Genomic DNA, 13608 nt, shown 5'->3' on the forward strand with positions numbered 1-13608 from the left:
TGAATTCTCCTGGAGAGATAAATATTGGAGAGATGTTTCATAATTTGATGTTTTGTTGACAGTGGAGGAAAAAAATCGAGGCTTGCGTGAGATTCCCGCTGCTGCTCCCCCAACATCTTTTCATCTGGGTTCAGGTGTTTAGATTGTCGACTCTATCCTGGAGTGTGTGTGAGGGTTCAGAGTGTCACCGTGCCACAAACGTAAACCCCTCCACCACCTGTCTTTGAAGAAGCTGCTGTTCTTACGTTTCTATCGATCAATGAATACTTATGAAACACCAGATATTGGGAAAGTAACTATCATTTTGAAGACCTTAGCTCAGGGCTGACTGTTGCCCTTCCAATGAATCCATGAATCTGTAGGACGTGCACACAGAATTTAAATAGGTGACTTTTTAAATGATAGTTGTCCAGCTTCCAAGAAATGTAAACAAAGCTAGAATCAACAGTGTAACAGTGTAATAATCCCTGCCAGACGAAAAGACATCACTCATTACTGTGAGGAGGCTCATCTTTCAGGTTTCTCCTTTGATTCCTCTCCCGTCTGTATTCACCCTTCTGTGTCCTGTTGTGAATGCTTGCTGTGCTCGGCACTCTGCTTTATATATTCCAGTAGAAGAATAAATACATTTCCAGATCAATATGTTGTGTCTCTGTACATCCTTTTTGTTTACTGCTTATCTTAACCAAAACTCATGAACATAGATGGAACAATACACTCATGAACTAGGTTTTTTCATCTGCTGATAATCCCATGCAAAGAGTGCCTGAGGAGCAACAAAGCTGTCAATCATGGCATTTTATAGTTTCACAGCATCAAGTAACTAAAAAGATTCTTGTGTTATGCCTTTATATTTCCACCCATGTTTTATCTGTTAACAGAAAGGAGGCAGGGTCTATGACCAATTCTGCATCCACTCAACAGAGGGCGCTCTATCTGTTGACTTCAGTCTCAGGCAGCTGGCAATCTGTCCATCTGAATACAGTTTATGGTTCCAACATAGATGAACATAAAATGGACTTTGGCTAAGCTCCCTCCTCACTATGACTGTCGGGTACAACATCTGTGTTACTGTTGAAGCTGCACAAACCAACGGTCAGTCTCACAATCCATTTGTTCGTCGTTGAGAACCAGACCTGAGCTCGTAGGACTCCTTCACTTAGGACAAAGACGAGCTCCCCAGTCGGAAGGAACAAACCACAGTTTTCCAGCAGTGAACCATGACCATGGACTTGGAGGTGAGGACCCTCATCCAAACTGCCTCAATGCCTGCTGTAGTTTCCAGCCTGAAGAAGCCAACAAAAAAATCATCATCTGCAAACAAAACAGAGTGCCAGTTTTTGAGGCCCCCAAACCTGAGAAAAAAAAAAACAGATTTAATCCTGTGATAACAACATAGTTTAGATCTGGAGATGACTGAAATTACACATGGTCAGATTAAATGCAATCAAATGTATGGATGTAGGAGCTTTTAGAGCTTCCATAGTAAGCAGAGATGCATCATCAACTAATTATCTGTTTTCCCATGCCAAGTACTTTTCAGACTTTTTTTATTTTTTACCATGAGCGTACATACTCCGATCCAGCAGGGGGCAGTGTGCACCTTAATCATCACAGAAGAGGTTTCCTTCCGTGTGTTACAGCCGAGTGTAGTGCTGCTGTACCTCTGTTACCAAACAGAGGCAGCGGGATGCTGTAGGTTTAGGTGTGTTAGAAGCAGACACCTGGCGAGCACACACACGCACACAGGATGAGCCTCCGGACCATCATCAACTCCTCGGCGCTGGTCGCCTGCATGGGGCTCGGCTACGGGATGTGGTCGATGATCGCCCCGGGAGAGGAACGGCGGAAAGAACTGGTCAAGGTGAGTCAGCTGAATGATGTAAAGATGCTGAACTAAACTAATCCAAAGTTAGTGTGTGAAGTTATCAGTATAAACTCGATCAGACTGTGAGCCTGCTGTAATTGTCAGCGCGTGCGGGCTGAGTTTGACATTCTGCAGATTAAATGTCAAATTCATGGACATTAAAATGAACATTTAATTGAATAGTAGTCCTCGGGTTCCTCATGTGTCCTTCAAATTCAACACCTGTTCATACATAAACAGGTATATAATGATATAAAGATTACAGGTTAAACTGGGAAATAGTCATTCCTTGTAGTTGACCCACATCAGCCTGTTAACCTGCTGTTACTGTAACACTCCTGAAGGTGGCAGCAGAGCAATGTTTATGCATTACCACATGGTCCTTATAGAGTCAATATTAATGTTTTTTTTAATCCCACAAGGGGAAATTCAGTTTACACTCTGTTAAATGGACATGAACACACAGGCTGAGATACACACTCAGTTTGGTGCCTTGCTCAAGGGGACCTTGGCAGTGCTCAGGAGGTGGAGAATATAGTTTGTAGGGATTTCATTGAGTTCTAATCTCGATTATGATGTTATCTTCCCACACTCAAAACAACAAGATAATTCAGATGAAACAATTATGCATGTTGTCTCCCACTCCCTTCTCTCAAAGTGTCCCATCACACATGGCCACATGGCTAGGTGTTATTCATATAATGGAATTTACAAACATGAAACTGTGAACAAGCTTTCAATTAAAATGGAAACAAATAAATGTACAAATATGTTGGGTTTTTGAAAGTATTATAAGCTGTAGATTGGTGTTCATTAAACTTTATAACTGACTTTGGCTACTAATTGTGTGTGTGTGTGTGTGTGTGTGTGTGTACACAGGCTGATGTTTTCTGACAATATATTTATTTTTCTCCAGATATCGATGTTGAATTAGCTGAATTTAAAGTTATAGTAGTTACAGCCATGAACTCTTTCACACAGACTTAATGAAAACCATGACAGACGCTTTTAAGGAAAAGAAGGAAATTCTTTGTCATACATCAGTTAAAGCTGAGACAAAATGCAAAGATAGATAGATACTTTGTTGATCCTGAGGGAAATTCAATCGAACTCAAATCAAAGAAGAAGAAGAATTTCTATACTTTTCTTTTATGATTGAATAATTAAGTCACTTTTTTGTGTGGTGGAACCGATATTGCTTCATGCCATGCTTCTGTCCTTCAGAATCTACCTGAGTCCAACCCGTTGAGGATGGAGGAGACGAGGAAGAGGAACGCTCTGGTGATGCAGGCACTGAAGGAGGCGGCTGAAACTGATGAAAACATAGCGAGAGGACTCCGATCGAAATAGAGCAATTCAGATCAGGGAGCTTTCTTCCTGCGCGGAAATAAACATGGACATTATCTTGTTCTACTATTGAAGCCGTAATGTCTTTTATTGAGAGGGGCAAATAATTTACTGTAGAATATTTGAAGCTGTTTATTAAAACTCTCTAAACACAACATCTTTCCAGTCTTATTCAAAGCAGAGTGATGTCCAAGAAGACATTTTAGTTTCCCTAGCATACATTTTGTGTATATTATAATTTAATGTATAGCCTAGGTGTTCAAAGCAAAAACTAAAGCTTAACTCTACTCTTCTTCTAATGTCCAGAAGGGTGGCGCAGCAAAGTATTGAATAAAATGGCCCTACTTCTCACTAGATTTGGTATTTAAATAAACATTTCCCTAACAGGTTTATGGTTTCAATTTGAAGAAGACGCTTTGGAGAAATGGCCATTCATGTTTTCATTAAGAACATTTTGTCCAAGAAAGTGACCGTATTTGGTCAAGAACGTGGAGCAGGAGTCAAGCAAGGGTTTCCCTCTCACTCTGCTCTCATCAAAAAATAACCTAAGTTTGAAAAACAGAAGTACACAAAGCAGTAGATGGTATCAAGGCAGCTGTGCCTACGTACATAGTCTCAAGCATAAAAAACTCACCTTTGACACAAGTAAAGAAAAACAGGATTTGGAGTTAAGTAATGTATCCTCAGGGATCGTTTTTATTGCTAATTCAGGTCTTTAGTTGGACTTTTGGTGCTCAAAGGGTCATGGAACTTGAAACGTGCTCCAGCTCTTACACTCTATTTCTAGACTGATCTAAAATTAGGTAGACTCAGCATTTCCAGTATGAGTGACTGATTTCTTGATTAAGTACTACTGATACAGTGAACTTTAGTACCCATTAGCCTGACGCGGGGTATCAGTGTTTCACATGGAGATTAACCAAACGCTGCAGAAACATTGTGCAGATTCATTGAGAGTTGCATGTGAGACATTTAACATCAAGAAACATTAGATATTTTGGTTTCAAAATAAATTAAAGGAAATGGTGAGCAAAGGAAATAAAAAATAGTTTTTTTCCACAGGAGTCTGGACCATTTAATGTACACATTTCCGTCACACGATTACCAATTAAGCTAAAAACTAATCTGTTAAATTTTGTAAAATGGTAAAGGTAAGAGCCTACAATGCTCATTTTGTAGTTGTTGGTCACAAGGGGGTTACAGGGTTGGTTTGTTTCCACAAAAAAAAATCTCTAAAACAATACGTTAATAAATTGTTCTTATTCTTCATCCACACAGGTGATCAACAGATGAAGGAGATGATTATAATTTATAGGTATTCGGATAATCTGATTTAGTATTTTAATAAAATGCTTGAATCCTCGTGGACACTGCAGCCTCTGTTATTTAACTGAACGTGTCAATTATTTAAGGATAACCAAAATCAATGAATGCAGTTCAGTCGTGCTTCTTGTTTTTCTTCTGAATATTTCCGGTCCATTCCGGTCCGGTAGGTGGCGCTAATGCACCTTTGAGCTGAATCTTTAACCAAAGAGGCTCAAAGAGGAAAAACAAGTTTTCACTTCCTGTCTCTAGATCCGCTGCACATCATCTAATCATGTAAGCATGAACCCTTTGAATAGAAACATGCAAATAATGCAAATTGGTTTGTTCACTGGTTAAATAAAAGGCACTACTGTTTGATGCATCGGCTTTTTTTAAACAAAGAAGCTCACAGGACACCTTCACGCGCTAACGTTAGCTTCCGCTGCTAAGCTACCCAGGTAGCATCTCGCATGCTAACTAACGTCCACACCTGTGTGAGAGCGACGGTGTCTTTAAATTAAATATACTAATAAACCGTGTCCTCAATTTAGTTTAACTCGACACATTGTGAAACATGTCTGTAAAAATGTTTAATCAGTGTGCTGCGGTGAAAGGTGGTATTTACAGTTAGTGTGAATATGAATCATTTATCACGGAAGAGATGGATGTTAATGTCTTTATGACCCGGGTCAACATGTGCAGGATCAGAGACCTGAAGGATCCAGGAGCTCAATCAGTCCATCAGATCAACATGTCTAATAGTGTCCAGGTGACTGTCAGTTTGGTTTATACACGGGCATAGGTTATTTGTTGCAAGAAATAAAGAATGAACATAAAATCCATGTTAAAGATGAAACATTTAGCCTCTAAATAGAAAACTCACCGTGGTTTGTCATTTATACTGAAGGATAAACTAGCAGCAGGATGTCGGGCCTGGATCTTAGATTTTAAATGTTTTATCGAGAGTTAGTCACCACTACTCAGGGATAGAGATGTAAAGAGGAATTGTGAGGCTGTTAAAAATCGATTGAAAGGCGTCAAGATTCACACCGGTACTTTGTAAAATGAATCGCAGTAATATCGTGAGTGTTGGAACAAGCAGGTGTTTCCTCGCGCGCCACAACGAGTGCACGAGATGACGAGGTTCATTGGTGTTTTCATGAAAAATGAAAGGAATCTTTTTTTAATAAAAATGTTTCTTTACTCCAATTTTGTAAAATATATCTTGAAAGTTTTGTATTGTGAATCTTTAATTCATACTTAGAAACATGCATTTGTATCTACGTGATATATTAATGAAATTTGACCCCTTTTGATGCATTTCTTAGTGCTTTAATCCGATATTAGTAATCATGCGTAATAAGTTACCATTTCATGTTTTCATGGATAATTCAAGTGAACAAAGTATTTTAACATTGAGTACAGCAGGGCAGACTTAGTCCAAGAGCAGGAAACAAGAACACATTGTTCTCCATATGTACCTATAATCTAAGGGCCACATTCAAAGGCCTGCAGACATGGCTGACCATTTTATTAAATGGTTACCAACATGCACTGAATAAAATGTAAACCTGACAAATACTCTGCCTATAGTGGTTTATACCGATCTTCACTAAAATGTTCTTATGTTCCTAAGTATTGACCTAAAGATCTGTTTTACAGTAAGACTAGACAGAAAACCTAAACGGAGGAATCAGCCCGAGTAAACGCCATTTTAAAAGTATAAATGCCATCTTCCCTGTATTATTCACATTCTTTGTCACACTGTAAGTGCAGGACAAAATGTTTGAGTTAAATGTGTGGTGGGAATTAAAAAAAAAAAAAATCTTTTAATTTTCATCTCTATCTTTTTGCATCTCATAAAGTCCTATAATATTTCCGACATAAGAGTTTTTGAATTGATTGTTAAATGCAATACTTAGCTACAGGTTCGTACTTTACACATAAAGTGTGTTTACCTAGTAGCGTTGAAATTCAAAGAATGATTTTATGAACTGTTTATACAGACTTACATTGTTAAGTTACTGACATTTCAACTGTTCCTTTTTTGATGCATATTTTTACTAGCTCTTTAATTGATGCACATATTGTTATTAGCTCTTTGATTGTGGTTTGATGCAAATTTTTTCCTTTCTACATTTATATTTTTTGTCTATTTTAATTATTTTTGCACTGTGTGATTTTCTTCTGCTATCCTGCTTTGCTGCTGTAACACTGTACATTTCTCCGCTTGCGAGATGAATAAAGGATTATCTTATCGTATGAACACCACTGAGACACTCGAGAACAAACTTTCTGCATTGCTCTGTTTAACATTTGTTGAAATGAACTCTGAATAGATGTCTGATGTGTTTGTCTCTGCAGAATGCCTAAATCAAAGGAAGTGGTGTCTTCCACATCTGGGAGTGACTCTGACAGTGAAGTCGAGACCAAGGTTTGTGTTTTGATTGTTACTTTTCAGTCTTCACCTCATCCATGTAATCTAAAAATGTTTTGGCAAAACAAATATGAAGCAAGTTTTTTCAGACACCAGTTAACTCTGTTCAATATGTCACATGTAACAGATTTCACTTGAAGACATGAGGGCAAACATTTAAAGTGTACTTTTGTATTTTTCCAGGCAAAGAGAAAGAAGACATCCGCACCAGAGAAACCAGTGAAGAAACCAAAGAGTGGAGAGAGCTCCAAACCCAGCGGCTCATCAAAGGGGAGCGGGAACGCTGAAGACAACATGTTCCAGGTGACTTTCCCAAGGAGAGCGAATCCAATCAGTTTAACTCCCTCATAAGTGCATAGTTTTAACAAACTCCTTATAGAACAGCTGCTCCTTGGATTCCCTCTCTAGCTAATGTTTCCTGAGGGCCGCCTGATAAGAGAATTACTGTACTCCAACCTAGAAGTAACAAATACATGGACTAGCTTTTCTGCATCGTTTTCAGACGGTATGCGTCTGTTTTTTTTTTGGTTGAGATTTTGCGTTTGAAACAAGGCTGTCCTCGAAATGTGTTTTATGTTGGAGTTGAAGGGCATATCTTAATAATCAAACAGAACTCCCCGTTTTCTAACAGTGGTGCTGGATACCAGGCTGAAGCCATCAAGGACTTATCATTAGAAAAAGGTCTTACTGAGGTTTTTCTGGCCAAGCACAACAACTTAAAACATCTACTCATCAAGCTCCTGATGTCCAGATAGCACGTTTCTACTTTACATAACTGATAGGTGTCATTCAGCTTGATCTATATGTATAACTGAGTATCATCTGCATCACATCCTAATATTACCTAAAAGAAGTATATATTTGCTGAAACAACTCTTTCCAAGCACAGAACCTGAAGGAACTCCATGACTGACTTTGTGTGCGAGATAAGTTTAAAGCGTTACATTAAATAACAGGTGTAAAGAGTGTTAATAAAGACTGATTAAATCTTTCTATATTGGCAACTAAATGCAGAAAATGTAATTCATGTATTATATTTTGAAAGATAATTTAACATTTGTTTGGTTAATTGACATATAAAGGATGACATCAAATACACGGGAAGACAGGAAGTAAAGAGTTTGGTGATTTTCTTTTGAGTGAAAACGAGAGATGGTCGTGTAGTCTGGGGCAAATCTTTTTATAAACGGTTAATTCACAGTCAGTTAAAGCTTTAAAGATAAAAAGTGGAATCGCCCAAAATCACTATCCATCAGGTCAGTCTATAAAAAAGGGAATTTTCTGTAAAAAAAAATCTGTACATTTCTTCTGATTTCCTTTCAAAATACTTTAAATCTTTAAATATCCAGCTGAAAACTCCTCACATCAGCTATAAAATCAGTGTAGCTGATAGATTTAGTCAGGAGATGATCAATCTTCACCTGTAAGTTCCAGTTTTAATGTGCTGTTAAAAGGTTAAGTTGTGTAAAAAAGTTTCCTTTGTCTTTTTTTTGTCCAGATTGGGAAGATGAGATACGTCAGTGTCAGAGATTTCAAAGGTAAAGTCCTGATCGACATCAGAGAGTACTGGATGAACCAAGAAGGGGAGATGAAGCCGGGAAAGAAAGGTATTAAAATTCATTATAAACACTTTGTTTGAACAGTGTGAAACATTCAAATTCCACCTGGAAGGTTGGGTCATTTTGTCAGTGTAAAGACTTTAAAAAGTATATTTAAAATGTCTTTCAGGTATTTCCCTGAACCCTGAACAGTGGAACCAGCTGAAGGACCAGATGTCAGAAATCGACGAGGCCATAAAGAGAACATAATCATTCCTCTCTGTTTTCTGTCGAACACTTTCAACGTGTTGGCTAAACTAAGTTTTGTAAAGAAAAATAGTGGAAATTGTTTTGTAATGGACTTTAATTTGTAGTTGTTTGGATCTAGTGTTCTGTGTGAGTTTGCGTTTGAGCTGTTGTGGTGTGGGGGGTTGGGCTTCAATACAGTGACCTTTTTGTATTGACTAATAAAAACAAAGCACTGACTTCATCCTGTGGTTCAGTCTGATTCATGTTCAGCTTGACTTTTATAAACTCAACTGCAGGGATCTCATGTGATCTTAAGAAAGTATTGAACGAGATTTTTCAAAACTTAAAAGGTTCCTTGTACCTAACAAAAGGTTCCTGGTACTGGAACTTAAAGAAAGGTTCCAGGAACTAAGAAAAGGTCCTTTGTAAGTACCAGTTTCCTTGTACTTACAAAAGGTTCTTGTGGCTTAAACTATTTTCCTTTTGGTGTTAAACAGTCTTGTGTCTGATGTTGTGGAGTGTGCAGGAGCCCTGAACATATAGCTCTGTTATTATCAGTGCTGTTTATGTCCTTGCGTGACATGTTGTACCTGCAGGGCCCAGCTGCAACAAATATTCTCATCAAATCACAGCCAAAAACAGACGTGGCTTATTTTACATGATTTTTCTTTGAAAGAAACCAACCTTTGAAATGTGGCGGTGCAAATGAGAACCACCTGCAGCATCAGCTTCAGTTTTAGAGCAGATTGACAATGGGCTCCAGTGCCGTCTCAAAAAATAGTGAGGCCCTCATTTAACATGCCAACGCTCAGTGAAACCGAGCAAAGTGATGTCTGTATGTGTGTGCGTCTGTTGCTGTAAACAACTGAAATTCCTTTGTGTGTGTGTGCACAAACTCAATGCTACCCCTGATACCAGTCAGTGCCTCTGTTTGGCCACTCAATTCCAAAAATGGTGGACACGCTCCTGCATAAAAAACACACACAGGACTTCAAGAACGAGTTCTCAGCTGCTCTAACAGTTGTGACAAACTTTAACTTTGAGGAAAAAATGAGGACTGCCCCTAATACACACTGTATGAGAGTGGCCGTACAGGGAGCCAACTCATTTCCACTTACATAGGTGACTTATGTCTGTAGATCCACAAATATACACAAGATGCCACTAGTGTCCTACGCAAGGAGGACATCCTCTATGCATGGATAGACACTGATAGAAGCTACCTGAAGTCATGGAGCAGCAAACTGATGAAGAGGATGAATGTATTTCATATCAAACTGATAAAGACTATATATAAAGTACAACCATATTTTAGCAGATTGATGTAAAAAAAAGTTCCACAATAAGTTATAACAAGATAAGAAAAGTCATTTTTAATCTTACAAACTTTACAATCAACATCGTCAACTGAATCTAAAGCAGCAGCCTGTTTGCTAGTTAGTAGCCTTTTAGCAAAGCTAGCACACTGTCATGTGGTCTCTGAAATCCACTGTTACAGTCTAATCTATTGAATGTTATCGAAACCCATTCAGGACAGAAATATTACAGATGGGAGGAGGTTCTCAAACACATTGAATATCACTTAGATTCCCAAAGGGATAAATGTTTGGTTGACTTGACTTACTTGTTGAATGGAAACAAGGTGTGAGATATTCTCCACAAATTGATCGAGACAAGAATATGATTATTTATATAATTTCTGCCCTCTCTGAATGAGATGGTATTTAGTTGCCCATCACCAGGCGATGACTGAAATGATCCAGTGTAACAGTCCTCTATGAGTCAGCATCGTCAAGTAAGAGCTGCATGGAAAATCTGCATTAGCAAACAGCAACCTCACCTTTGATTAGCATGTCACACAGCTCATCCTTCACCTTAAAATCATACAAGCCCATCAGTCCTATTCTCTGCTTCTGAAGCACGAATTCATGCCTTCATCACATCTAGACTTCATTACTGCAATAGCATCCTTCACAGCACGTCATCAAAAGTTCTGAATAAATGTAAAAATACATCCAAAACTCAGCTCATCTGCACATGAACACACTCAATCAGAGAAGCACATTTATGCTGCTGCATATGCATTATTGAACCCTCACCCACAGCTTAACTTTCCAGAATATTATCTGCTGCTTCCTCACGCCACCAACACTTCATGTGACATTTTATTAAGGAGCTGGCAGGAACATTTCTGAGTAGAGTTGGACTGAAAAATTAATCAGTAATTAGCATCCACAAATGCAGCTCACCCCAAAACTTTTGTTTTTAGGAGTTTTGCACAAGTGTGAAAACACCAGAGTCCTGACCATAAACTTTTCTGCAGTGGGATCATTTCCCTGAACTATCACAAAGTCCTGACTTTAGGTAAAGTTTACGTCGTCTGGAGGCCTGCTGAGAAGAAAAGGCTGACGGGAAATGTTTGAACAGAATTTACTGTTTACTGGTGAGCTGTCAGGAGAAGACTGGGCAGAGCAGAAGTTGTTGACATTTCCCAGGAACTCGCTGCGGTGTGGACACACGTTTCAACAAAGAGTGACACCTAACAAAGCCGGCCTGAAAAACACACTGTCCAAACGTTACATCTTTCTGCTACTGTTGACTCACGCATGCCTTCACTGTTCGCGTATGTGTGTGTTTGCGTGAGTGTGTGTTTGTGGACATCCGAGCTGTGCAAACACATTCTTTATCCTGGATTTTTGATCATTGGAGATTGCTGTGAAAGTAATAATAACTAAATCAATCTGTCACTCTAAATAAATCTGTCTAAATTAAAGGAATGCATTACTTAATATTACAAATGTTCACAATGTGTTAGGATGCACAGAAAAAGTTCTCTTGAAAAAAATGCCTCAATCTGTAGGCTGTGTACATTAATATAAATATGGACAGAGTCAAACAAGGATGAATCTTCATCAAAAAAAGCATATTTGGGAACCGAGCAGCAACTTCTAGATAGTGGCAGAAATGTAATTGTGGTTGAGTCAACTTTTCCCATAATAAATGGCTTTAAAGAAAAAAAAAACTTTGAAAGAGCCAAAGGATCTTTTTTTATTTTACTGTATATTATTTTATATTAGTCACCTTCTACTTAATTTCAACATAGATAAATAGATGTTTATCTATTGTCATTGCATTTTTAACAAAACTCAGTTGGAGCAACCAACATAGCACATTGTGTATGCATACACCAGCACATGCACACACACAATCGAAGCACACCTCTCTCATACCCACACACACATTCATATCTGTAAGAAATGTGTAAAATAATGTTATAAATACTCTAAAAATATTGCTAGCAATGAGACTAAAACACAACAGGATCTGTGTGTGTTTGCAGCATGTCCACAGCTCTGGGGAAGAAGCTGTTCCACAGCCTGTTTGAACGTTTTTGGGGTTTAAGTCTATTTGAGGGGAGAGTGGTGAAGAGACGCCCGTGTGAGGGGACAGCTAGTAGATCAAGTTCAAGTGCCCACTCGCTAACCGCTAAGTAACACTAGGTAACCACTAAGTAACCAGTAGGTAACCGCTAAGTAACACTAGGTAACCACTAAGTAATGACAAGGTAACCACTAAGTAATTGGCCGACTGCTGCACAACATAGTCTCTTTAAAATATAAATGCAGAAAATGTGGAACAAATGTATATTTATTTTTCTAAGTTTTTTAAAAAGGTAGAATTGTTTCAGAAGTTACTTACACATTAACTAATGGTTAATTATTAGTTAATTTCCCATATGCAACAATTTGTGTGTCTATCCAGCGTCTTTATCCAGGAGGAATGTAACGATTTACTCGACTCACAATATGATTCACGATTCTGGATTCACAATGCAATTCTCACGCAATTTATTTTACAAAATGAGACTGAAGAAAAATTATGAGATGAAAATTTGTGAAAATTGGTGAAAACACCAATGCACCTTGTAATCTCATTGGCTGCAAACAGTGGGGTTTGGCCTTGGTGTCGATTAAATGCTCCATATCTTATAGCTTATATCCCTAACTTCTTGCAATATTTACATACAGTTTTTGTCTTGTTTGTTATCTTCTCTACTCTTTCATTTTCTGCCTTGGGGAAGCTTAAATGCTTACACACCTCCGATTTAAAAGACGTTGGTGCGTCCTCAATTTCAAGATCTTGCTCTGGAGCTGCCAACCACCTCTGCTTTACAGCTTCCTCAGTTAAAACATTTCTATAGTGTTGTTTGATAAGATAAGATTCAACCATGATAAGATTCAACTTTATTGTCATTACACATATTAGAGTAATGAAATGAGATTTGTCATCTCACCAGAAGTGCAATAAGCAGAGCAAGAATGTATGTACAAAAGAATTTACAGATAATGTGTATTAAACAAATGTTATGATTCAAAGTTTAAGTATAGATTATAATATACAGATCAAGGTGAAGTGACATAATATGCTAGTTAACAGATAATATACAGAATATGGACAGATTGTACAGGGTAATAACTTATTCACTGGTTCTCATTTTCTGCAAATAAAATACATCAATGAGAATGTTGTAGTTTCAAGTTGAGTTGAACAACACATTTTGAGGGTCCTCTTATTTTGTCTGGAGCTGTAATGTGTTTGCGCCTCTATTATCTAACCTTGAGATTTGATAAACATGATAACAGGCTCTTTAAATGTAAAATAAAACAGACGGATACAGAGTGATGTATAAAAACAGAGGACTGACGGTTAAACTCTTCTGAGACATGTTCTGTGTAAATACAGGAAATAACTTCAACTGGACCATAAGTTTGCTTAATTACAAACTCTTTATTTATTTATCTATCAGTGTGTTTGTTTATGACACTGATTCTACACTTATGTAATGTTTAACCCATCCACTACCC

The 13608-nt window shown here is 38.0% G+C and overlaps 2 protein-coding genes across 2 annotated transcripts; both read left to right on the plus strand.

Moving 5' to 3' along the window:
* The first annotated feature begins 1624 nt into the window (after window positions 1-1624).
* Window positions 1625-3367, plus strand: uqcc3 (ubiquinol-cytochrome c reductase complex assembly factor 3). The gene is made up of 2 exons (XM_079369860.1): window positions 1625-1864; window positions 3092-3367. The coding sequence occupies exons 1-2, from the start codon at window positions 1751-1753 to the stop codon at window positions 3215-3217; spliced, it is 240 nt and encodes a 79-aa protein (XP_079225986.1). The 5' UTR covers window positions 1625-1750; the 3' UTR covers window positions 3218-3367.
* Window positions 3368-4710: 1343 nt separating this feature from the next.
* sub1b (SUB1 regulator of transcription b) lies at window positions 4711-8984 on the plus strand. Its single transcript, XM_079360203.1, has 5 exons — window positions 4711-4813; window positions 6884-6953; window positions 7140-7259; window positions 8455-8563; window positions 8685-8984. Exons 2-5 carry the CDS (start codon window positions 6885-6887, stop codon window positions 8762-8764), a joined length of 378 nt encoding a protein of 125 aa, XP_079216329.1. The 5' UTR covers window positions 4711-4813; window position 6884; the 3' UTR covers window positions 8765-8984.
* The last annotated feature ends 4624 nt before the right edge of the window (window positions 8985-13608 follow it).

This window comes from Symphodus melops (assembly GCF_947650265.1).
Source record: "Symphodus melops genome assembly, chromosome: 1".
Lineage (NCBI taxonomy): Eukaryota > Metazoa > Chordata > Actinopteri > Labriformes > Labridae > Symphodus > Symphodus melops.